This window comes from Corythoichthys intestinalis, unplaced genomic scaffold, assembly GCF_030265065.1.
Source record: "Corythoichthys intestinalis isolate RoL2023-P3 unplaced genomic scaffold, ASM3026506v1 HiC_scaffold_23, whole genome shotgun sequence".
Classification (NCBI taxonomy): domain Eukaryota; kingdom Metazoa; phylum Chordata; class Actinopteri; order Syngnathiformes; family Syngnathidae; genus Corythoichthys; species Corythoichthys intestinalis.
Window position 1 is genome coordinate 11,789,309 of NW_026651592.1, and position 26,257 is coordinate 11,815,565.

A 26,257-nucleotide genomic window follows, 5' to 3' on the forward strand; every position below is an offset into this window, starting at 1 on the left:
GAAGTGACCTTTTCTTTGATTGAAAATATTTTGATTCAAACAACTTTTTTTTTTTTTTTTTGATTGAATCAAATCAACTTTTTTTTTTATTGAATAATAAAGACACAAATCTACCTCCATAGAGAGTCTGGTGTAAGGCAATAAGCAAAAGTCATCTTTTACTTTTATTTACACTAGAATGTGAACTTTCAAGAGTGATGCAGTGATAGCAAGTCTGATACAGAAGCCCAGGTGCCGACTTTATTTTTAATATAGTCCACACAAATTCATTTTTGCATTTCTTGCTGTTTTAGGGTTGTTCCGATCATGTTTTTTTGCTACCGATCCCGATCGTTTTAGTTTGAGTATCTGCCTATCTCGATATTTCCCGATCCGATTGCTTTTTTTTGCTCCCGATTCAATTCCAATCATTCCCGATAATTTTTCCCGATCATATACATTTTGGCAATGCATTAAGAAAAAAATGAATAAAACTCAGACGAATATATACATTCAACATACAGTACATAAGTACTGTATTTGTTTATTATGACAATAGATCCACAAGATGGCATTTACATTATTAACATTCTTTCTGTGGGAGGGATCCACGAATAGAAAGACTTGTGACTTTTTATATTGTGACTAAATATTGCCATCTAGTGTATTTGTTGAGCTTTCAGTAAATGATACTGTGGCCATCCCAAATGCATGATGGGAAGTGGACCCATGACTGTGCGTCGTGCTACCAATGGATATACAGTGCCTTGCAAAAGTATTTGGCCCCCTTGAACCTTGCAACCTTTCGCCACATTTCGGGCTTCAAACAAAGATATAACATTTTAATTTTTTGTCAAGAATCAACAACAAGTGGGACACAATCGTGAAGTCATATATTTTTTTGCCGATTCTGATACTTTGAAAATGACGTGATCGGACCCGATCGATCGGGATGCCGATCGGGACATCTTTAATTTCTTAAAACACTGGCGTACAGTACCTGAAGTGTCCATAGGTGGGGCTGCTTAGCCTCTTCTGTTTGGCAAGTGTCTCATTCTAATCCTGTCCAGAGGAGGAAGGCTGACACGTGGCCGTGGCAACGCAATCACTCTGTTGCATTAGAAAAAAAAAAACAATTAAAATAAACTCGCTTTCTTTACTATAGAGTACACATATAGAAACGCACGTCGGATGGAAATCTAAGTTTTTATAGCGAAAATGTTGGAAGGAAAAAAATCTGTATTATTATAGGATGCAATCATGCAACTTGTACTCCTAACAATGCTTTTAAGGTTTTAGTCTAGAAGGAGTGTTTCATTATCTCCTTTAACACCCCCTCCCCAAAAAAAATACATTTTGTACCGTGTATTTTGTCTTTCCTATTGTCATGCGATCTTTTTTTTTTTTTTTTTTTTTTTTTTTTTTTTTTTTTTTTTAAGTAAATACGATTCTTTTCCCTGAAAATAAAAGCCTAGTTTAAGATTGCTTTCCCCCTTAGAAACAGATCATGGGAACAAAAGACAAAGATTTTTTTTCAAAAGCTGCATTTTGCCAAAAGTGAAAAAATATTTTATTCTGTAAATATTAATACTGCTTTTAATGTGGCATTTTTTCCTCATGATAATGTACTCTATTTTTTAAAAAAGATATGTCAAGAAATACATTTTTAACTCTTATGTGAAAAAAAAACAAAAAAAACAATCTTAACTCTTACAAGTATATGACGGAAAACACTCAGGTGACTTGAAGTTCCGCTCTGAGACCCCCAATTTGGCCAACTTTCTAAACTGTCCGATATGCATGTGTGTTACATCATTGGAAATCTTAAAATCTCAATTTTCTGGGGGAAGAAACATTTTGAACAGGAGGGCATTTTTAAAAATTTTTTTAAAAAATGTTTTTTAGACAGCAAAACACTATCTGAAGGTGAGAGCACGCGAGAGCAGAATTACAGACGCCATGATTTTAACGAGATATTATCGCATACTTAGCTTGTTTCGATCCAAAAACTCCATGTAGCATGTATCATCGGGTGTCAAAACACAGATGTGAATGGCTACAGCCGGATTTTGGTGGGATTTTATGGGTGAAACATGGTAGTATAACAAGGGTCATGATGCAGAAATCTCAGACATCAATGAGTGGTCGAGATGTTCTTTTTCATATATTTACCCTTTTAAACCTTTTTTTTTTTTTTCAATATTTCTCTGTTTGGATCGATTATTTAGCATCTAACATATTGGGGAAAATGCAACAGTAACCAAAAATTACGATTAATCGATAGGTATGAGGTAGATATCCGTGACTTTTTTACAGACGCCATTTTTTTCATTGTGACCTTATTTGTTTAAAAGTTTAAAATATGCGAGTGAATAATTTTTTAAAGTCCTTTTTTTATGTTTAAACTAAATATTAGACATCAATTAATGATTCTAAGCTGAAAAATGACAGACATTTCGAATAATGAATACGATTACTTACCTTCTTTTTATGGCCAGGTTGAAACAAAAGCGGTTGCGCAACGTCTGTAAACAGGAGTTTCAAAAGTTCTTTTGGCTTAAAATATAGCAGTCTAATTTAATTAAAGAGGGGTGCAAGAGCAGAAACTGCTTTTTCAGCCTTGTCTGTGTTTTCCGCCATATATAAAAGTTTATTTTAAACTCAAAACTGACTTTTCTCTCTGACTGAAATAAAAGTAAAAGAAAATGTTTTTTTCCCCAAGAAAATATTTGTGCGCGATCGATAAATATTTTATTAAAGCTGATTCTGATATTTGGCAGGGGGAAAAAGTTTTTTGTTCACCGACAGTGACAGCTTTTTCTGACCTCTCCCTGTTGGATGCATGTTTCGTGTTGAAGGCGCCAGGGGAAAGACGATCCAGCGGCGACGCACTCCCGACGAAGCCCGTTTTCCTCTTGACCTCCGTGACGTCGTTCTCGGCCTTCACTCTACGACCTGGCCGCAGCATCTTACTGCCGTCCGGGGGTGCGATGGCGGGCACGGACCTCATCGAGACTTCGTCATCTGCATTCTGAAAACGCCAAGAGAGGTGGGTGCAGGCAGTGGTTAAAGTTAGGGCTGTCAAACAATTAAAATTTTTAGTCGAGTTAATTACAGCTTAAAAATTAATTAATCGTAATTAATTGCAATTCAAACCATCTATAAAATATGCCAAATTTTTCTGTAGATTATTGTTTGAATGGAAAGATAAGACACAAGACTGATATACTGTATACATTCAACATACTGTACATAAGTACTGTATTTGTTTATTATAACAATAAATCAACAAGATAGCATTAATATTAACATTCTGTTAAAGTGATCCATGGATAGAAAGACTTGTTCTTAAAAGGTAAATGTTAGTAAAAGTTATAGAAATGTTATATTAAAACCCCTCTTAATGTTTCGTTTTATTAAAATTTGTAAAATTTTCAATCAACAAGTAAACTAGTAGCTCATCATTGTTGATGTCAATAATTACACCATGCTCACTCATGGTACTAACCCATAAAATCAGTTGGACCCAAACGCCAGCAGAGGGCGCCAAACACCAAAAAACAAGTAACAAGCGGACATTACACTGCACTGTCATTTTAATCTGTTTGAGCGGGGCATGTGCGTTAATTGCGTCAAATTTTTTAACGTGATTAATTTAAACAACTAATTACCGCCCATTAACGCGATAATTTTGACAGCCCTAGTTAAATTAGCATTTGACAAGTAGGGGAGCCCTAAAATTCGGTGTTGCGGAACAGTAGGGGAAATTTCTAGGGATGTACCAAAAGCAAAACTCTTGGTCGAATAACAGAGAGACTGAAAAGACGAAACACATACATTTAATTCATTTTTTCTTTAAAAAAAAAAAAAAAAAAAATTCATTATTTTCCAATTAATGCCCTTTGCCTTGGCTTTGGTTCAACAATCCCTGAGGCTTGAGAGATTTAGTTTGAAAGATGCCAATTAGAAACCCATTGGGAGGGTGCGTTCCGGGTGTCCTGTGAGACTTTGCACCCCATCAGAAATTGCAACTCACGGCAAGTTTTGGACACTTAAAAATGTGTCTCATGCCTCCAAATTCGAAGCTAAATGACATCTCGATCCACGTTTGTGTGGAACTGTAGTTCACAACAACGACAAAAAGCTATTTCGTTTTCGCCGAAACTAGCAAAGCTCTTAACAGGGCTATTACAATCCCTGCCACTCCTTAAAAGAAGAGTCAATGTTTTCTTGTGCAACATGGAATGAATCGAGAGCCAGCTGAGTGGGTCGAGTTCTAGCGGCGACGAAGCCGAGCAAAGTCGCTTCCAGCTAGATTAAACTGCAACTGGCAGAGGGGGTATGAACGTATTGTACTAAACCACAGCAAATGCACATGCATTCTTTTTAATACTACTTTTAATCAAGCCGTAGCGGTGTGACAAAATATCGTTATGGTGATACAGTGGGGCAAATAAGTATTTGGGCACCCACTAATTGTGCAAGTTCTCCCACTTGAAAATATTAGAGAGGCCTGTAAATGGGTAAACCTCAACCATTAGAGACAGAATGTGGGAGAAAAAAAACAGAAAATCACATTGCTTGATTTTTAAAGAATTTATTTCCAAATTTGAGTGGAAAATAAGTGTTTGGTCACCTAAAAACAAGCATGATTTCTGGCTGTCAAAGAGGTCTAACTTCTTCTAACGAGGTCTAACGAGGCTCCACTCGTTACCTGTATTAATGGCACCTGTTTTAACTCATTATCGGTATAAAAGACACCTGTCCACAACCTCAGTTAGTCACACTCCAAACTCCACTATGGCCAAGACCAAAGAGCTGTCGAAGGATACCAGAGACAAAATTGTAGACCTGCACCAGGTTGGGAAGACTGAATCTGCAATAGGTAAAACGCTTGGTGTAAAGAAATCAACCATGGGAGCAATTATTAGAAAATGGAAGACATACAAGACCACTGATAATCTCCCTCGATCTGGGGCTCCATGCAAAATTTCACCCCGTGGCGTCAAAATGATAACAAAAACGGTGAGCAAAAATCCCAGAACCACACGGGGGGGACCTAGTGAATGACCTACAGAGAGCTGGGACCACAGTAACAAATGCTACTATCAGTAACACAATGCGCCGCCAGGGACTCAAATCCTGCACTGTCAGACGTGTCCCCCTGCTGAAGCCAGTACACGTCCAGGCCCGTCTGCGGTTCTGCGTTCTGGAGCATTTCGATGATCCAGAAGGAGGACTGGGAGAATGTGTTATGGTCAGATGAAACCAAAATAGAACTTTTTGGTAGAAACACAGGTTCTCGTGTTTGGAGGAGAAAGAATACTGAATTGCATCCCAAGAACACCATACCCACGGTGAAGCATGGGGGTGGAAACATCATGCTTTGGGGCTGTTTTTCTGCAAAGGGACCAGGACGACTGATCTGTGTAAAGGAAAGAATGAATGTGGCCATGTATCGAGAGATTTTGAGTGAAAATCTCCTTCCATCACCAAGGTCATTGAAGATGAGACGTGGCTGGGTCTTTCAGCATGACAATAATCCCAAACACACAGCCAGGGCAACAAAGGAGTGGCTTGGTAAGAAACATTTCAAGGTCCTGGAGTGGCCTAGCCACTCTCCAGATCTCAACCCCATAGAAAATCTATGGAGGGAGTTGAAAGTCCGTGTTGCCCAACGAAAGGCCCAAAACATCACTGCTCTAGAGGAGATCTGAATGGAGGAATGGGCCAAAATACCAGCAACAGTGTATGAAAAGCTTGTGAAGAGTTACAGAAAACGTTTGGCCTCCGTTATTGCCAACAAAGGGTACATAACAGTATTGAGATGACATTTTGGTATTGACCAAATACTTATTTTCCACCATAATTTGCAAATAAATTCTTTAAAAATCAAACAATGTGATTTTCGTTTATTTTTTCCACATGCTGTCTCTCATGGTTGAGGCTTACCCATGTTGACAATTACAGGCCTCTCTAATATTTTCAATTGGGAGAACTTGCACAATTAGTGGTTGACTAAATACTTATTTGCCCCACTGTATGTTACGTTATACGACAGTTAAAAAAAAACTTTTTTTTTTTATGGATGTTAGGGAAGCTCAAATTTGAACTCCAAGACAAGTGTTATCTCGATAGCTCGATTACAGAAATGAATACAACCCTAACCATGGATTGCATTTCTTCGAAGACTTCATGAACAAGAGCTCTCGGGTACAAACCGATGTGACCCAGCCAGGAACTGTGATCACCCAGAAAGTACAAAGAAGTACAATAGAGGCTGGACATTTATACTGTTGAAAGGGCGGTGCCGAAGCCCACCGTAAAAATAAACTTACTAAGAAACGAAACTCATCATCTCACAATCCTGGGTTTTTTTCCATACAAAAACATCTTTGAGCTGAGACCTTGAACACCGGTCCCGGCTAGAACGATGATAAGGAACCACAGTCCTCCCTTGTATTCATTCAGGGCATGTTGAAAAACAGGACCATAACAGTCCATATTTAGGCATAGCTACAATGTTCTCATGCAAGCATAACAAAAGCATACAAAACATGAAATATGAATATTAAGCATGAATAAAATTCTCTCACAATGGATGGATGTGCCATGTTTTAAAACCTCGTAGATAACTACATCACCAAAAACACGGAACTCAAGCAAATCAGTGCAGCGCAGTGGCTCCGCCCAGGGGATACAATTTTTGACTGGGGTAACTACATTGGCACGACACCGGTGGGCGTACCATATTCAATGGATGATGATCTTGGTGAAAGTATAGCCTAAGCAGCCTGATTTGGTCAAGAATGATGGGAAACAAAAAACACTTATTTTCAACTTATTATTATCAATTAGGGCTGTCAAACGATTAAAATTTTCAATCGAGTTAATTACAGTTTAAAAATTAATTAATCGTAATTCAAACCATCTATAAATATGCCATGTTTTTCTGTAAATTATTGTCGGAATGAAAAGATGGGACACAAGATGGATGTATACATTCAACATACGGTACATAAGTACTGTGTTTGTTCATTATAACAATAAATCAACAAGATGGCATTGACATTATTAACATTCTCTTAAAGCAATCCATGGATAGAAAAACTTGTAGTTCTTAAAAGATGTTAGTACAAGTTATAGAAATTTTATATTAAAACCCCTCTTAATGTTTTTGTTTTATTAAAATTTGTAAACTTTTCAATCAAAAAAATAAACTAGTAGCTCGCCATTCTTGATGTCATTACACCATGCTCACTCCCCAAACCCATAAAATCATTTGGACCCAAACGCCAGCAGAGGGCGCCAAACAACAAAGAACAGGTAAAATGTAACAAGCGGATGTTACACTGCTGTCATTTTAATCTGAGCGGGGCATGTGCGTTCATTGCGTCAAATATTTTAACGTGATTAATTTAAAAAATTAATTACCGCCTGTTAACGCGATAATTTTGACAGCCCTATTATAAATATTCTTGTAAGTTAATTTTATTGGTGACACTGTGTTTCGAGGTAATCAATGTGTTGTGCCCCCCCCCCCCCACCCCCACCCCAGCCCCAAAAGTCAAACTCCGACTATGTTTATAAGCGCGATTGCCAGTTTAAATTAAATTATTTGTTTATTTGACTAAGGAGCAGAGGTGGGCAGAGTAGCCAAAAATCTTACTCAATTAAGAGTAGAGTTACTTCAAAATAAAATTACTCAAGTAATAAAATAGTAAAATACGACTAAGACTGATAAGTATTTTTGTCCAAAAGACGAAAATTAAAAGGGCTTGCAAAAACAACTCTGGTTCTTGGTGCACCACATTGTCTTTCCAACCTGTTCCCGTGCGTTGTGTTCGGGCACGTGGACGGACAGCAGACAGATGATGAGCAGTGAGCCGCACAAGTGCATCTGTAGGGAAGATGGAGGTTGCTTGTCACAGTTTGTACTCTTTCATGAGTTCCCATCAACATGTCTTAAAATTCATTAACGTTCATTGGAGGGAAACTTGGTATCTTACCTAACAAGTGGTCATGAAGACCAAGAGGCAAACAGTGTTGAGAATTCTATGGCTATTTGTTAAAGAAAATTGAATGAACAAAATACAACAAGTGTGAAAAGGATAATTTGTTATTCATTTATATTTAGAAACAATAGCATCTACAGTGTTTTGGTAAAATATAAAATGTTTTAAAATATATACAGTGCTGGCCCAAAGTATTGGCACCCCTACAATTCTGACAGATAATGCTCAATTTCTCCCAGAAATGATTGCAATTACAAATGTCTTGGTAGTAATATCTACAATGATTTTGCTTGCGATGAATCAACACAAAAGAGAATGGAAAAATAATTAAATTAGGGCTGTCAAACTATTACAATTTTTAATGGAGTTAATTACAGCTTGAAAATTAATTAATCGTAATTAATCGCAATAATCGCAATTTAAACCATCTATAAAAAATGCCATATTTTCTGTAAATTATTGTTGGAATGGAAAGATAAGACAAGATGGATATATATATTCAACAAGGACTGTATTTGTTTATTATAACAATAAATCAACAAGACGGCATTAACATTAACAATCTGTTAAAGCGATCCATGGATAGAAAGACTTGTAGTTCTTAAAAGATAAATGTTAGTACAAGTTATAGAAATTTTATATTAAAACCCCTCTTAATGTTTTCGTTTTAATAAAATTTGTAAAATTTTCAATCAAAAAATAAACTAGTAGCCCGCCATTGTTGATGTCAATAATTACTTACACGATGTGCATGGGTTCTGAAGCCTATAAAATCAGTCGCACCCAAGCGCCAGCAGAGGGCGGCAAAACTCCATAAAACACAACAAGTGAGCGTTTCACTGTACTGTCATTTAAATCTGTCTGAGCGGGGCATCTGCGTTAATTGCGTCAAATATTTTAACGTGATTAATTTAAAAAATTAATTAACACCCATTAACACGATAATTTTGACAGCCCTAAATTAAATCATTATTATATTACGCAAAACTCCAAAAATGGGCCAGACATATTGGCACCCTTTTAAAAATCATGTGATGCTTCCCTAATTTGTGTAATTAACAGCACCTGTTACTTACCTGTGGCACATAACAAGTGATAGCAATAAGTAACTCACACTTGCAGCCAGTTAAAATGGATTAAAGTTGACTCATCCTCTGATCTGTGCCCTTGTGTGTACCACATTTAGCATAGAGAAAAGAAAGATGACCAAAGAACTGAGGACTTGAGAAGCAAAATTGTGAGGAAGCATGGGCAATCTCAAGGCTACAAGTCCATCTCCAAAGACCTGAATGACCTGAATGTTTCTGTGTCTACCGTGCGCAGTGTCATCAATAAGTAGGGTTGTTCCAATCATGTTTTTTTGCTCCCGATCCGATCCCGATCGTTTTAGTTTGAGTATCTGCCAATCCCGATATTTCCTGATTCGATTGCTTTTTTTTGCTCCCGATTCAATTCCAATCAATCCCGATAGATTTTCCCGATCGTATACATTTTGGCAATGCGTTGAGAAAAAAATGAATAAAACTCGGACGAATATATACATTCAACATACAGTACATAAGTACTGTATTTGTTTATTATGACAATAAATCCTCAAGATGGCATTTACATCATTAACATTCTTTCTGTGAGAGGGATCCACGGATAGAAAGACTTGTGACTTTGTATATTGTGACTAAATATTGCCATCTAGTGTATTTGTTGAGCTTTCAGTAAATGATACTGCAGCCATTCAACCCAAATGCATGATGGGAAGTGGAACCATGACTGTGCGTAGTGATACCAATTGATATATCTTCTCTGCTTTGGGAAGTAACATAAGGTACTAAGAATAAGATCAATTGCTACTTTGCTTCCCTACTTTGCTTACCATGATATTTCTATTCGAAGAGAGAGGGATTGTTAGGCTATAGCCTATTAAAAAAAGGTTTCAAAGGCTGCCAAAATTCACTCTACTCATTTTATGCTGCCTTTTATCTCTCTATTTAGGTAAATCTGCGTCATTACAGATTGAGCGTGACAATGCATGAGTGGGTCGTGCAACGCATACATTAAATGTGTTAAATATTTTAACGTTATACTTTTTTTTTTAATTAATTACTGCCGTTATCGGTGTAAATTTGATAACCCTACCTTAAGCCTAAACTAAAGACTCTGGATGAGTGTATCATATTATGTCTGTAACGTTAAATACAATTAGAAAACGATTTAATTTAAAAAAAATATACAGTATATATATTTTAAAAAAGTCATGGCCGATATTTTTTTGCCGATTCCGATACTTTGAAAATGACTTGATCGGACCCGATCGATCGGGACGTCTCTATCAATAAGTGTAAAGCACATGGCACTCTGGCTAACCTCCCTAGATGTGGACAGAAAAGAAAAATTGACGAGAGATTTCAACGAAAGATTGTGCGCATGGTGGATAAACAACCTCGACTATCATCCAAACAAGCTCAAGCTGTTCCGCAGTCCGAGGGTACAACAGTGTCAACCCGTACTATCTGTCGGCGTCTGAATGAAAAGGGACTCTATGGTAGGATACCCAGGAAGACCCCACTTCTGACCTAGAGACATAAAAAAGCCAGGCTGGAGTTTGCCAAAACTTACCTGAGAAAGCCAAAAATGTTTTGGAAGAATGTTCTCTGGTCAGATAAGACAAAAGTAGAGCTTTTTTGTAGGAAAGGCATCAACATAGAGTTTACAGGGAAAAAAAGAGGCCTTCAAAGAAAAGAACGCGGTCCCCACAGTCAAACATGGTAGGGTTTCCCTGATGTTTTGGGGTTGCTTTGCTACCTCTGGCACTGGACTGCTTGACCGTGTGCATGGCATTATGAAGTCTGAAGACTACCTACAAATTTTACAGCATAATGTAGGGCCCAGTGTGAGAAAGCTGGGTCTCCCTCAGAGGTAATCCAGCAAGACAATGACCCAAAACACACTTCAAAAAGCACTAGAAAATGTTTTGAGAGAAAGCACTGGAGACTTCTAAAGTGTCCAGCAATGAGTCCAGACCTGAATCCCATAGAACACCTGTGGAGAGATCTGAAAATGGCACCCTTCAAATCTCAGAGACCTCGAGCAGTTGGCTAAAGAAGAATGGTCTAAAATTCCAACAGAGCATTGTAAGAAACTCATTGATGGATACCAGAAGCGGTTGTTCGCAGTTATTTTGTCTAAAGGTTGTTCTACCAAGTATTAGGCTGAGGGTGCCAAAACTTTTGTCCGGCCCATTTTTTGACTTTTGTGTAAAATGATAATGATTTAATATTTTTCCCATTCTCTTTTGTGTTTTTTATTGCAAGCAAAAGTAAAAAAGATATTCCCACCAACAGTGTTGTTAATGACGGCGTTAGAGTATAATGCTGTTACTAACAGCGTTATTTTTTTTTCAGTAGTGAGTAATCTAATTAAGTAATTTCCTCATCTTAGCAACTCTGTTAATGAGGACGTAAAGGCTTGCGTTACGATGCGTAACTACGTTGGTTGAATGATGCGAGAAAAGTAAGAGACGCGGACTTACAGAGAAAGCAGAGCGGGAGTGGAGAAGAAGAAAGGGAGTTGTGACGCCATTGCAAACACGTTTCTAGGTGGCTCCAATAATAACTGACTGCAGCCGATGGCCTACAAACTACACCCACATGATGCTACAGTAGATATCACATGTACAGGGTGACCCAAAAAAAAGTTTACACTGCCATAATACAACTTAAATGCCATGTTTATTCAGTTTAGAATTAGAATTTAATCATAAATTATACATTATTGTAAAGAACATGTACAGCACACTCTATTTTTCAATGTGTCCTCCCTTAAGTGTCACAACAGCCTCCAGGCGCCTGCGGAACGCTTGACAGGTCTTCTTTATGTAGGATGCTGTCATCTTTTCCCAAGATCTAACACTGGACCTCTCCAAGGCTGCCACAGAAGTTTGTGGCTTCTTACAGGCACTGTCCTCCACAGTTGCCCATATGCTATAATCCAGAGGATTGAGATCTGGACTCTGGGGTGGCCACATATCACCTTGTCAATCAACTTTTTGGTCCGCACAGATCGGCACTTCCAGACCCAGGTTTTCGTGAGGCTGTTCCAGTATCTTTCAGCTTCTTTTTAACTTTGTAGACTGCACATCTGGATATTCTCAGATTTGCTGCAATCTCAGTAGGTGTCAGACCGGCACGCAGCAATTCAGGTACAGCTAAAGTTTTCTTCATTTTCAGCAGAAGCACAGGAATTGTAGAGACGAGAGATTACCAGCTGCATTGAGTGACCTTAATGAATCACCTAAGCATGACAACCTATTTAGATATGTTTCAATGGCTTTTAAACAAGCAGTCAACTGAGTGTAAACTTTTTTTTTGGGTCACCCTGTATATAGAACTAGATGCTAAATGATAGATTCATCTTCATCTTAAAGCAGTAGATTTCTCAGGAAGGAACCTTCCTATTGAGCCTAAGTAACTTTTTATCTAAAATACTCCTAAATCGGCAGAATCTTGACTTGAATCTACAGTATCTTTAAATGATGAAACAGTTTTAAAACTTTCGCATGTCGAAAGTAGACAGAAGGGAACTAATGCAATAACAGGAACAATTTTAACAACTCTAATGGTTGATTCACAACATTAAATGACTTCCAAACGTAGCAAAGTTGACTGTTTTTTTTTGTTTTTTTTTTTTTAATGAAAAAAAAAAGAAAGCTAAAACCAGTCACTTTGCCAAGTAATTACTCTTACATTGAGGTAACTAAGTTACTAACTCAATTACTTTTTGGGAGAAGTAATTTGTAACTGTAATTAATTACATTTTTAAAGTAAGATTAACAACACTGACTACCAAAGCTTTCGTAATTGCAATCATTTTCTGGGAGAAATTGATCATTAGCTGACAGAATTGCTGGGGGACCAATACTTTTGGCCAGCACTGTATGTTATTTTTTTTGGGGCCGGGCCTGGCAAATTGAATCTAGAGGTAGAGTGGGGCAAATAATTATTTAGTCCAGGGGTTTTCAACCCAGTCCTCAAGGCACACTGTGGGTCCTGGTTTTTGTTCCAGCCGATCCAGCAGAGACAGTTGAACCAATGAGGCTTCTGCTAAAACAAGCCACACCTGACTGCAATCAACTGATTGCACTTGTAAAACACCAGATTGGGGAAAAAGTGTTGTCATCTTGTTTGGTAAGAATGAAATCCTGCACCCACAGTGTGCCTTAGTGGAATAGGTTGGGAACCCCTGATTTAGTCAACCACTAATTGTTCAAGTTCTCCCACTTGAAAATATTAGAGAGGTCTGTAATTGTCAACATGGGTAAACCTCAACCGTGAGAGACAGAATGTGGGGAAAAAATTGTTTGATTTTTAAAGAAATTATTTGCAAATCATGGTGGAAAATAAGTATTTGGTCAATACCAAAAGTTCATCTCAATACCCTATTATGTACCCTTTGTTGGCAATAACGGAGGCCAAACGTTTTCTGTAACTCTTCACAAGCTTTTCACACACTGTTGCTGGTATTTTGGCCCATACCTCCATGCAGATCTCCTTTAGAGCAGTGATGTTTTGGGGTTGTCGTTGGGCAACATAGGGCTGGGCGATATGGCCTTAAACATGTATCACGATAAATGGAGCAGATTTATCTCGATAACGATAAATGACGATAAAGTCGTCCAAGCGGACTGTTATATAATTTGAAAATCTGAATCAATGCATGAAATACAGATTAACAGTTTCTTGTTGATTTAGTTACCAGCATTCAATTTGATATATTTAACAAATGTACATGCAGTCTAGACATTAGGTTTATACAAATGAATTGTAAACAATAAGAATTCAAGTATGAGCATTTATAACAGAGTGTATGGCTTGAACAATGTACATTGTCAAAATCGATATGCCTGTGCAAACATGTCATTGTAACACAAATGACTTGCAGCTCGAACAGTACACTTCAAAAAGACAATTTATTGTTAATGGCTGCTGTGACATAATTATTCAATACAAGTGTTTACTTTATGGTTTCAGGGTCTCCACAACCCCCCCCCCCCCCCCCCCAGTGCATTTTTTAATAAATGCACACATACATGAACCCCCAAACAGACAGACAGACAGACACACATTAAATATATATTGATCTTCTGCAAATGAAACACTTAAGATTTTATGATAGCAATAATGACACAGAATTAAACACATACAGAAAAATAGCTGGGGCCATTTGTGCTTTATGCTGAATGCTTTACCATCACAAAAGCTATCAGAGAAATCACACACAGTCAGATACAAAATAACGCGACATAGTAATTGCTAGATGCAGTCCATGCCCAATCCACTCATTAAATTCAGCCGTTTCGACAAGGTTAGAGCCGCTATCCGACTCCATCACGTACATTTGTAGCGTTAGCCGCTAGCGGTCGCTAGCGTTAGCGGCTAGCGTTAGCCTGTGGCCTGGCTACCGGTAGAAAGCACTGAAAGCACCATCTCCGGAAATTGTGAGAACTAGGGAGGACAGCTGGTGAAAGCCCGTCTGGATGCCACCAAGAGTCTATTAAATGTCGGGTGAAAGTTTGGCGAACCTCCCTTAAGCCACACTCCATCACGTTTTGCTTGTAGCATTAGCTGCTAGCGTTAGCTTACCGGGCTTCTGTTTGATTGGCTTCCTGATGATCACGTGACTCCCTACGTAAGTACATTCACTGCTTTCTTAAAGGGGAATGAGCATAGACGAACAACACAGAGTCAAAGCGGGATGAAAAGACTATTTTCTTGTTTTATTAATTTACCGAATTTACCGACATGGTCAAAATTACGTCGGTCATCGTGAAGAATTTCGGTGACGGTAAATTTTCGGTTTACCGCCCAGCTCTAGGGCAACACGGACTTTCAACTCCTTCCACAGATTTTCTATGGGGTTGAGATCTGGAGACTGGCCAGGCCACTCCAGGACCTTGACATGCTTCTTATGAAGTCACTCCTTTGTTGCCCTGGCTGTGTGTTTGGGATCATTGTCATGCTGAAAGACCCAGCCACGTCTCATCTTCAATGCCCTTGCTGATGGAAGATTTTCACTCAAAATCTCTCGATACATGGCCCCATTCATTCTTTCTTTTACAGAGATCAGTCGTCCTGGTCCCTTTGCAGGTAAACAGCCCCAAAGCATGATGTTTCCACCCCCATGCTTCACAGTGGGTATGGTGTTCTTGGGATGCAATTCAGTATTCTTTCTCCTCCAAACACGAGAACCTGTGTTTCTCCCAAAAAGTTCTATTTTGGTTTCATCTGACCATACACATTCTTCCAGTCCTCTTCTGATCATCCAAATGCTCTCTAGCAAACCGCAGACGGGCCTGGACGTGTACTTTCTTCAGCAGGGGGACAGGTCTGGCAGTGCAGGATTTGAGTCCCTGGCGGCGTATTGTGTTACTGATACTAGCCTTTGTTACTGTGGTCCCAGCTCTCTGTAGGTCATTCACTAGGTCCACCCGTGTGGTTCTGGGATTTTTGCTCACCGTTCTGATCATTTTGACGCCACGGGGTGAGATCTTGCATGGAACCCCAGATCGAGGGAGATTGTCAGTGGTCCTGTAGGTCTTCCATTTTCTAATAATTGCTCCCACAGTTGATTTCTTTACACCAAGCATTTAACCTAAAGATCCGATCACATCATTTTCAAAGTATCGGAATCGGCAAAAAAATATCGGATATGCCTTTTTTAAATATATATATATACAGTGGTACCTCTACATACGATCGCTTCGACACACGAACTTTTCGACATCTGACGTAAAATTTGACTCGCCATTTGTTTCTACATCCGATGACATGCTCGAAATACGACGACAATGGCAGCACCGCAGACGAATGCACGGCGGATTTTCTTGTGTGACAAATCAACACAGGTTTCAGAAAAGGTTGGTACAGGTGGTGAAACAAGGAAAAAGTTGACGCTTACCTTCTAAATGAAGATGCAAATGACAGAAAAATATGAGCGTAGGGCGGGCATCCGTGAAATGGCTCAACAATACATCTCCACGGTCCTCCTCCGACCATCGTTCGCCAGTCTTTATAAGTCGAGCTGACAATTCTTATTGTGGTAACATCTCCAGAGAAATCGCCAGCTTCGCCACGTTTTCATCATTTCTTTCACAACTTATTCAACACAAAACGCCTGCTGTCTGCCGCAATTGACGATGTTCTCAAGAAAGCATTGAAAGCGAAAGTAAACTTTCACCCGCTCCCCTCCCTCTTTGTCACGTCAGCGCCGCGGTGCCTTCAGGTACAGAAAAAAACGTCCGCCTTATTAGAACCCGTTTCGTTACACTATTACAGGAATTATTATTATTATTATATTATTAATCCGATTTTTATTTATTATTTATTTGTTTTGCTACATGTAATTGCCATTTGTAATAGTACCAGCAGTATTTTTTAAGGATTTAGTGCAGGTTTTTGGGCTGTGGAACGAATTAATGGAATTATAATGTATTCCTATGGGAAAATCCTGCTCGACATACGACCATTTCGACTTACAAACAAGCTCCTGGAACGGATTAACTTGTATGTAGAGGTACCACTGTATATATATATATATATATATATTTTTTTTTTTAGGGCTGTCAAACAATTAAAATTTTTAATTGAGTAAATTTCAGCTTAAAAATTAATCGTAATTAATCGCAATTAATCGCAATTCAAACCATCTATAAAATATGCCATACTTTTCTGTAAATTATTGTTGGAATGGAAAGATAAGACACAAGATGGATATATGCATTCAACATACGGTACATAAGTACTGTATTTGTTTATTATAACAATAAATCAACAAGATGGCATTAACATTATTAACATTCTGTTAAAGCGATCCATGGATAGAAAGACTTGTAGTTCTTAAAAGAAAAATGTTAGAATAATTTATAGAAATTTTATATTAAAACCCCACTTAATGTTTTCGTTTTAATGAAATTTGTAAAATTTTCAATCAAAAAATAAACTCGTAGCCCGCCATTGTTGATGTCAATAATTACTTACACAATGCTCATGGGTGCTGAAGCCTATAAAATCAGTCGCACCCAAGCGCCAGCAGAGGGCGGCAAAACTTCATAAAACACAATTAACAAGTGAGCGTTTCACTGTACCGTCATTTAAATATGTCTGAGCAGGGCATCTGCGTTAATTGCGTCAAATATTTTAACGTGATTAATTTAAAAAATTAATTAACACCCGTTAACGCGATAATTTTGACAGCCCTAATATATATATATATATATATATATATATATATACCCAATGCCAATGTTATTGGCAGTGTATCAAATACTTGTTCTCCCCACTGTATATACTGTGTGTGTATATATATATATATATATATATATATATATATATATATATATATATATATATATATATATATATATATTAGGGCTGTCAAACGATTAAAATTTTTAATCGAGTTAATTACAGCTTAAAAATTAATTAATCGTAATTAATCACAATTAATCGCAATTCAAACCATCTATAAAATATGCCATATTTTTCTGTAAATTATATATATATATTACACAAGATGGAAATATACATTCAACATACGGTACATAAGGACTGTAGTGGGAATTTCACTCTACTGTCATTTAAATCTGTCTATGCTGTCCTCACTCCGAAGCGTCTACTTTTTCCAAAGCTAGACAGCCAGTGAACGACGCCTTAATAATCAGACTTCTTTCTTTTCCATCTGATTTATCAATAAAATGGCCTCAAACCATTGTCCTCTTTAGACCGTCGTAAAACTACAAAAAAAAAGTACACAAGCATTGCATTAGCAACAACGTTAGCTTAGCACGCTATACCGGTTCACTAAACACAAAAGCGTCTCATACAAAAAATGTAACATTTCGCTTACTAACATAATATGTACATTCTTTACAACAACCATACTTACGGACAAATCTTGTCCAAGGATCATATAAGCACAACATTACAACGTAGGCGTCAGCCCAAGACGTCGTGCAGCCATACTGAACTGGCAAGAAAACAACAAACCATGTCGCAAAGCGACCACAAGAGTTCGCTGTTAGACAGCACAAAAAGCCTTGCTGTAAAACCAAAAGGCAGAATACTGTCTGAGCGGGACATGTGCGTTAATTGCATCAAATATTTTAACGTGATTAATTTTAAAAATTAATTACCGCCCGTTAACGCGTTAATTTTGACAGCCCTAATTTTTTTTATTTAAATTGTTTTCTAATTGTATTTAATGTTACAGACAAAATGTCTTACACTCATCCAGAGTAGTTTTGGCTTAAAGTAGGGCTATCAAATCTATTGCGTTAACAGAGGTAATTAAATAATTTAACGCATGCGCTGCACGACCCACTCACGCACTGTCACGTTCAATCTTTGAACACTTTGAATTGCCTTGTGTTGAATTGTGCTATATAAATAAATTTGCCTTGCCTTTAAACGCGTCCTTTTACAGTGCCTTGCAAAAGTATTCGGCCCCATTGAACCTTGCAACCTTTCGCCACATTTCAGGATTCAAACATAAAGATATAAAATTTTAATTTTTTGTCAAGAATCAACAACAAGTGGGACACAATCGTGAAGTGGAACAAAATTTATTGGATAATTTAAACTTTTTTAACAAATAAAAAACTGAAAAGTGGGGCGTGCAATATTATTCGGCCCCCTTGCATTAATACTTTGTAGCGCCACCTTTTGCTCCAATTACAGCTGCAAGTCGCTTGGGGTATGTTTCTATCAGTTTTGCACATCGAGAGACTGACATTCTTGCCCATTCTTCCTTGCAAAACAGCTCGAGCTCAGTGAGGTTGGATGAAGAGTGTTTGTGAACAGCAGTCTTCAGCTCTTTCCACAGATTCTCGATTGGATTCAGGTCTGGACTTTGACTTGGCCATTCTAACACCTGGATACATTTATTTTTGAACCATTCCATTGTAGATTTGGCTTTATGTTTTGGATCATTGTCCTGTTGGAAGATAAATCTCCGTCCCAGTCTCAGGTCTTGTGCAGATACCAACAGGTTTTCTTCCAGAATGTTCCTGTATTTGGCTGCATCCATCTTCCCGTCAATTTTAACCATCTTCCCTGTCCCTGCTGAAGAAAAGCAGGCCCAAACCATGATGCTGCCACCACCATGTTTGACAGTGGGGATGGTGTGTTCAGGGTGATGAGCTGTGTTGCTTTTACGCCAAACATATCGTTTTGAATTGTGGCCAAAAAGTTCAATTTTGGTTTCCTCTGACCAGAGCACCTTCTTCCACATGTTTGGTGTGTCTCCCAGGTGGCTTGTGGCAAACTTTAAACGAGACTTTTTATGGATATCTTTGAGAAATGGCTTTCTTCTTGCCACTCTTCCATAAAGGCCAGATTTGTGCAGTGTACGACTGATTGTTGTCCTATGGACAGACTCTCCCACCTCAGCTGTAGATCTCTGCAGTTCATCCAGAGTGATCATGGGCCTCTTGGCTGCATCTCTGATCAGTTTTCTCCTTGTTTGAGAAGAAAGTTTGGAAGGACGGCCGGGTCTTGGTAGATTTGCAGTGGTCTGATGCTCCGTCCATTTCAATATGATGGCTTGCTTAGTGCTCCTTGAGATGTTTAAAGCTTGGGAAATCTTTTTGTATCCAAATCCGGCTCTAAACTTCTCCACAACAGTATCTCGGACCTGCCTGGTGTGTTCCTTGGTTTTCATAATGCTCTCTGCACTTTAAACAGAACCCTGAGACTATCACAGAGCAGGTGCATTTATACGGAGACTTGATTACACACAGGTGGATTCTATTTATCATCATCGGTCATTTAGAACAACATTGGATCATTCAGAGATCCTCACTGAACTTCTGGAGTGAGTTTGCTGCACTGAAAGTAAAGGGGCCGAATAATATTGCACGCCCCACTTTTCAGTTTTTTATTTGTTAAAAAAGTTTAAATTATCCAATAAATGTTGTTCCACTTCACGATTGTGTCCCACCTGTTGTTGATTCTTGACAAAAAAATTAAATTTTATATCTTTATGTTTGAAACCTGAAATGTGGTGAAAGGTTGCAAGATTCAAGGGGGCCGAATACTTTTGCAAGGCACTGTACCTGTATATAGAGCTAAAAGGCAGCGTACAATGAGTAGAGAGAATTTTGACAATCTTTGGAGCCTTTTTATTATTTGGTTAAAGCCTTACAATCCCTCTCTCAGCAATTAATAACATCGCAACCTTTGGAACCTTTTTTTATTTGGTTAAAGCCTTACAATCCCTCTCTTCAGCAATTAAAAACTATCGTGGGAAGCAATGTGGGGAAGAAAGTTAGTAGTTGATCATTTTCTTAACACCCTGTATTCTTTCCCAGCGCAGAGAAGATATATCAATTGGTGCCCCTACGCACAGTCATGGTTGCACTTCCCATCATGCATTTGGGCAGAACAGTTAAATGGCTGCAGTATCATTTACTGAAATCTCAACAAATACACTAGATGGCAATATTTCGTCACAATATACAAAGTCACATTTATCCTTTAAGAATTACTTGTCATGGTTCCACTTCCCATCATGCATTGGGCATGACCTTCAGTATCATTTACTGAAAGCTCAACAAATACACTAGATGGCGATATTTAGTCACAATATACAAAGTCACAAGTCTTTCTATACACTAGATGGCAATATTTAGTCACAATATACAAAGTCACAAGTCTTTCTATCCGTGGATCCCTCTCACAGAGAGAATGTTAATAATGTAAATGCCATCTTGAGGATTTATTGTCATAATAAACAAATACAGTACTTATGTACTATATGTTGAATGTATATATTCGTCCGAGTTTTATTCATTTTTTTCTTAATGGATTGTCAAAATGTATATGATCGGGAAAAATTATCGGGAATGATTGGAATTGAATCGGGAGAAAGAAAAAAAAAAAAAGCAATCGGATCGGGAAATATCGGGATCTGCAGATACTCAAACTAAAACGATCGGGATCGGATCAGGAGCAAAAAAACATAATCGGAACAACCCTAGACTTTAACCTGTTGCAGATTCAGTCTTCCCAGCCTGGTGCAGGCCTACAGTTTCGTCTCTGGTGTCCTTCGACAGCTCTTTGGTCTTGGCCATAGTGGAGTTTGGAGTGTGACTGACTGAGATTGTGGACGGGTGTCTTTGATACCGATAATGAGTTAAAACAGGTGGCATTAATACAGGTAACGAGTGGAGCCTCATTAAATCTCGTTAGAAGAAGTTAGACCTCTTCGACAGCCAGAAATCTTGCTTGTTTGTAGGTGATCAAATATTTTTTTTCCACTCTAATTTGGGAATAAATTCTTTAAAAATCAATGTGATTTTCTGTTTTGTTTTGTTTTTTTTTCACATTCTGTCTCTCATGGTTGAGGTTTACGCATGTTGACAATTACAGGCCTCTCTAATCTTTTAAAATAGGAGAACTTGCACAATTGGTGGTTGGCTAAATACTTATTTCCCCCACTGTACATAGAGATTCCCACGGCAGCCCCGGAATGCGTCACCTTTAACACCTTTTTACACCCACCAACCAGATGTTATCTCATTAGGCTACAAACGCAGCTTCACCGCACGCTAACACCTGGAGCGGAATCCACACACGCACGCTCAAACACATACAGGCCACTTTTAGCTCTGCTGATTGTCCAGCAACATCAGGCTAATTTTAGTATTTTCCATCCCTGCAAATAAACGCCTTTTGCCCATCCAAAAAGCAGACACACGCCGCCTGCGTCAAACACATTCTTGATGATTCACAATGTAGGTTCACGTGCGCACGCGCACACGCAGTGAATTCTTCCATTCACAGAAATACCCCGGTCTTCCCTGACCTTCAACGTCGGCATCAGACAGACTTTTTTTCAAGTCAGTTAATGATGACATTCAAGTTATAGGTGCCATCGACAATTAATGGTGGTTAATTATTTAGATCACCCGATTGTAAAATGTTCTAAATTTCAATATTTTAGCCAGCAAATATAGAAAATATTGTGCTATTATTGTTGTTTTTCAAAATAAAACATTTGGTTACATCTGCTTTTACTTTGGAAAGTAATGGTCAACAAGAAAATCATTTGATTTTTGTGGACTTTATACAGCTAATTTACAATAATTGGATTAATCGTTTATAAAAATAATTGTCAGTTGCATGCAACCCTCAATGAGTTTATTTATTGATTTATTTATTTTACAAAAAAACTGATATTGAATATATTATCATGTCAATTTTAAATTTAGAAATCCAGTCATAATTTGACTAATAAATGCAAATTATGAACACATGCTGGGAAACACTCATGTCAATGCAACAGGAGAATTCACTCAAATTTTACTCTTATTCACTTCTAATTTCAATTTTTTTTTTTATAATAAGGCGCACACCAAATATAAGCCAGGCCCACCAAAATTTGACAAGAAAAGAGCATTTGTTCAAACGAGGAAAAAAGTAGCGCCTTCTAGTCTTTAAATTATGGTATATTAATCACATAACAATTAAAATGAATTCCCTCAAAATTACACTTACAATAAATAAATACAATTACAGAAATAAATAAATAAAAATTAATGAATGATTAATAAAACAGTTTATTGATTATATTTATGATTGTTCAGATAACACCGACATACAAAATCTCTAATGTTAACATATGATTTGCAGTTTAACCATTTTTATATAGAAATATTGATATGAAAAAGTAGACTATTCCATAAATTGCAAAAAAAGTGCAACAATGAGTAAGAAAAGACAAAAATGAAAACCTTTTTTTTGCAGTGGCCACACATGCATACACCTGCACACAAACATACCTTCAGCGTGTCCTCGTCTTTTGCCGAGTGCAGACTTGGATGTCTGCTTTTATAGCAGCTGTCTGTCCGTCTGTCTGTCTTTAACATGTACACCCTCTCCTGTGAAGTCACTTCCTGTACCCCCTTTTTACATGTAACTGTGTGTGATGGCTTCACTAGGACAAATACACCTTTTTTAACACATTGGCTACTGCTATGCATGCATGCATTATGCGAATGGCTGTAGGTGTACTCATTTAGCTAAGTTACAGTGGTATGAAAACGTTTCTGAACCTTTTGGAATTCCTCACTTTTCTGCGTAAAATCACCATCAAATGTCAGCTGATCTTTGTCGAAATCACACAGATGAAAAAACAGTGTCTGCATGAAGTAAAACCACCCAAACATTTCTAGATTTTCATATTTTAATCAGGATACTATGCAGATGCGGACTGGGACTAAAAAGCAGCCCTGGACTTTGACTCAGCCCAGCCCAAAAGAAAGGCTGTATGAAGGGAAACACAGACCCTCTAGGGGGTCTGGGGACATGCCCCCCCGGGAGAATTTTTCATAACATTTTATTGTAAAATGAATCAATTTCGTGCACTTTGAGAGAAAAATGAATATGTCTAGACTGTGACTGTCTGACTTGGGGCGCTCAAAGTACTGCAAGGCTGAACTGGAGTTGGAGTCATCTTCTGTCCTAGCTCTATGATCAACCTGAATAAACAAATGAAAGAATTTATTTTTTAAAGCAATGTATCCAATTGATTATAATAATATCTATCCCCTGTGTATAAAATGACTTCATTGTTTATGCCATAATTAATCTTGCCACACAAATAATAAATTTCAATGAAAATACAATAAACATTTCAAGACAAATCCTGTATACATAACCTTCATTGGAAAGTATTAACCAGAAAACAAAACGATATATATATATGATTAACATATATATATCATATCAAATTTAACTACCTAAACTTTAAAGTAAAACTATTCATTTTATTAATATTTTGTTAAATTTCTTCTGAACTAATATTGCTGCTGCATGTGCATACGTTGTTTTACAGCTAAAATGTTTTTTCTTAGAAGAGGGATAGTAGGACTAGCATACTGTAACTAACACGATTGCAAACAGGGACATTGAATAGCTGGCACTAGCCCTTTAATTGCCATTTATTTCATTTAAATTCTAGCTACCTGGTGGATAACAATTGCCAATATACCTAGCAGGTAACCTTCTTCATTCCATCTCAGCCCGGTGGCAACTAGAAAGTCCGCCAAAGCTCTTATCGCTCTATCCTGCCCCTTCGTGGGCAACAACAAGTCTTTCAGAGTCACAGCGCCTTGCGGCAATGGCCCACTTCTTCTTCGTTCTCCTCCTATCGGATTGGCGGTTAACAGCCAGGCGCATTGCTGCCACCTGTCGGATTGCATACGAACTGTAGATAATCATAGAGGATAGGGGGGTTAAAAACAGCGATGCATGTATGGCGGCCGCCGGCCGTCCAGAGCACCGGCCATTCTGTGATCCTCCAGAAGCTAGAGATTACCAATCCGCCCCTGATAGTATGCAAACAATGACAGAAGGAGGAAAATAAGTAAGTGAAACATCACATTTATTATTTTGTGCCCCCGCCCCCCTTTTGGCAGCAATAACTTTAACCAGACGCTTCCTGTAGCTGTGGATCAGTCTGGCACATTGATCAGGACTAATTTTGGCCCATTCTTCTCTACAAAACTGCTGTAATCCAGTCAGATTCCTGGGATGTCTGGCATGAATCGCTGTCTTTAAGTCATGCCACAGTGTCCCAATGGGGTTGAAGTCTGGATTTTGACTTGGCCACTCCAGAATGTGTATTTTGTTCTTCTGAAACCATTCTGAAGTTGATATACTGTACTTCTGTGTTTTGGATCATTGTCTTGTTGCAGCATCCAACTTCTTTTTAGCTTCAACTGTCTGACAGACGGCCTTAGGTTTTCCTGCAAAACATCCTGATAAACTTTTGAATTCATTCTTCCATTAATGATTGCAAGTTGTCCAGGCCCTGAGGCAGCAAAACAGCCCCAAACCATGATGCTCCCTCCACCACACTTCACGGTGGGGATGAGGTGTTGATGTTGGTGAGCTTTTCCATTGTTCCTCCACATATGACGTTGTGTGTTACTCCCAAACTATTCAACTTTTGTTTCATCAGTTAAAGAAATATTTTGCCAAAACGTTAATGGAGTGTCCAAGTGCCTCATTGCGAACATTAAACGGGCAGCAATGTTTTGGTTTTTTTTTCTTAGACAGCAGTGGCTTCGTCCGTGGAGTCCTCCCATGAACACCATTCTTGGCCGTAATTTTACATATGGTTGATGTGTGCACAGAGATATCGGACTGTACCATTGATTTCTGTGAGTCTTTAGAAGACATTCTGGGGTTCTTTTTTTAACCTCTCTGAGTATTCTGCGCGGAACTGTTGGTGTCATCTTTGGTGGACACCCACTCCTTGAGTGAGAAAAGCAACAGTGCCAAACAAACTCTCTCCATTTGTAGACAACTTCTCTGACTGTCGATTAATTAACATCCAGACTTTTATGGATGGTTGGTATCCTTTCCTAGGTTTATACTATCAACAATCCTTGATCGCAGGTCTTCAGACAGCTCTTTTGACCGAGCCATGGTGCATATCAGACAATGCTTCTGATCAAGACAATTCTTACCAGGTGTGTGTTTTATAGTGGGCAGGGGAGCTTTAAACCACTCATCACACACCTGACTTAAATTGTTTGGTAAACATTGGTTTCCATTGCTCTTTAAGTCTCCTTAGGCAGAGGGTTCACTTACTTATCTTTCCCCCGTCTGTCATTGTTCGCATGCTATCCTCATTAAAATATGAAAACCTATACATTTTTAAGGTAGTTTAAGTTAAAGCAGACACAGTTTTTCATCTGTGTGGTTTTGACAAAGATCAGATCACATCTGATGGTGTTTATGCAGAAATGTGAGAAATTCCAAAAGGTTCAGATACTTTTTCATACCACTGTAGCTGCTGCACACTTTGCATAGTGCCAAACAGCCTCCGTAAAAATCAAGAAGATTGAGAGCATCCTTTGAGGCTTTCACAAATAAGGAAATCAAATCCTTCATCCTTTGGAACGCCAACATGAAATTATCTACCGTATTTTTCGAACGATAAGTCGCAGTTTTTTTTCATAGTTTGGCCGGGAGTGCAACTTAGGCTAGGCTCAGAAGGCAGGTCTTGATGAACAAATCCGATTTTTCTTCTGATCTGTTTTTTTGGTGTGCCCGTTCAAACTGCCATTTTTCTAATTGAGCCCGTTATCAAAACAAATGACTATACATACTGTCCAGAGCCGTATAAAGAGAGTCGCAACACTCTTCGATGTCGCCGCAAGTGGTCACGTAGTTCCTGTAGGGCAGACATGTCCAAAGTCAGGC

The 26,257-nt window shown here is 38.2% G+C and overlaps 1 protein-coding gene across 1 annotated transcript in view; it reads left to right on the forward strand.

Moving 5' to 3' along the window:
- Positions 1–2,821: 2,821 nt before the first annotated feature.
- The window catches only part of gmnc (geminin coiled-coil domain containing), a 61,107-nt gene continuing 37,671 nt past the window's right edge, over positions 2,822–26,257 (forward strand). The window contains exons 1-2 of the mRNA XM_057829122.1: positions 2,822–2,903; positions 2,945–3,028. Coding sequence (XP_057685105.1) covers positions 2,822–2,903; positions 2,945–3,028 — 166 coding nt within the window. The remainder of the gene's footprint in view (positions 2,904–2,944; positions 3,029–26,257) is intronic.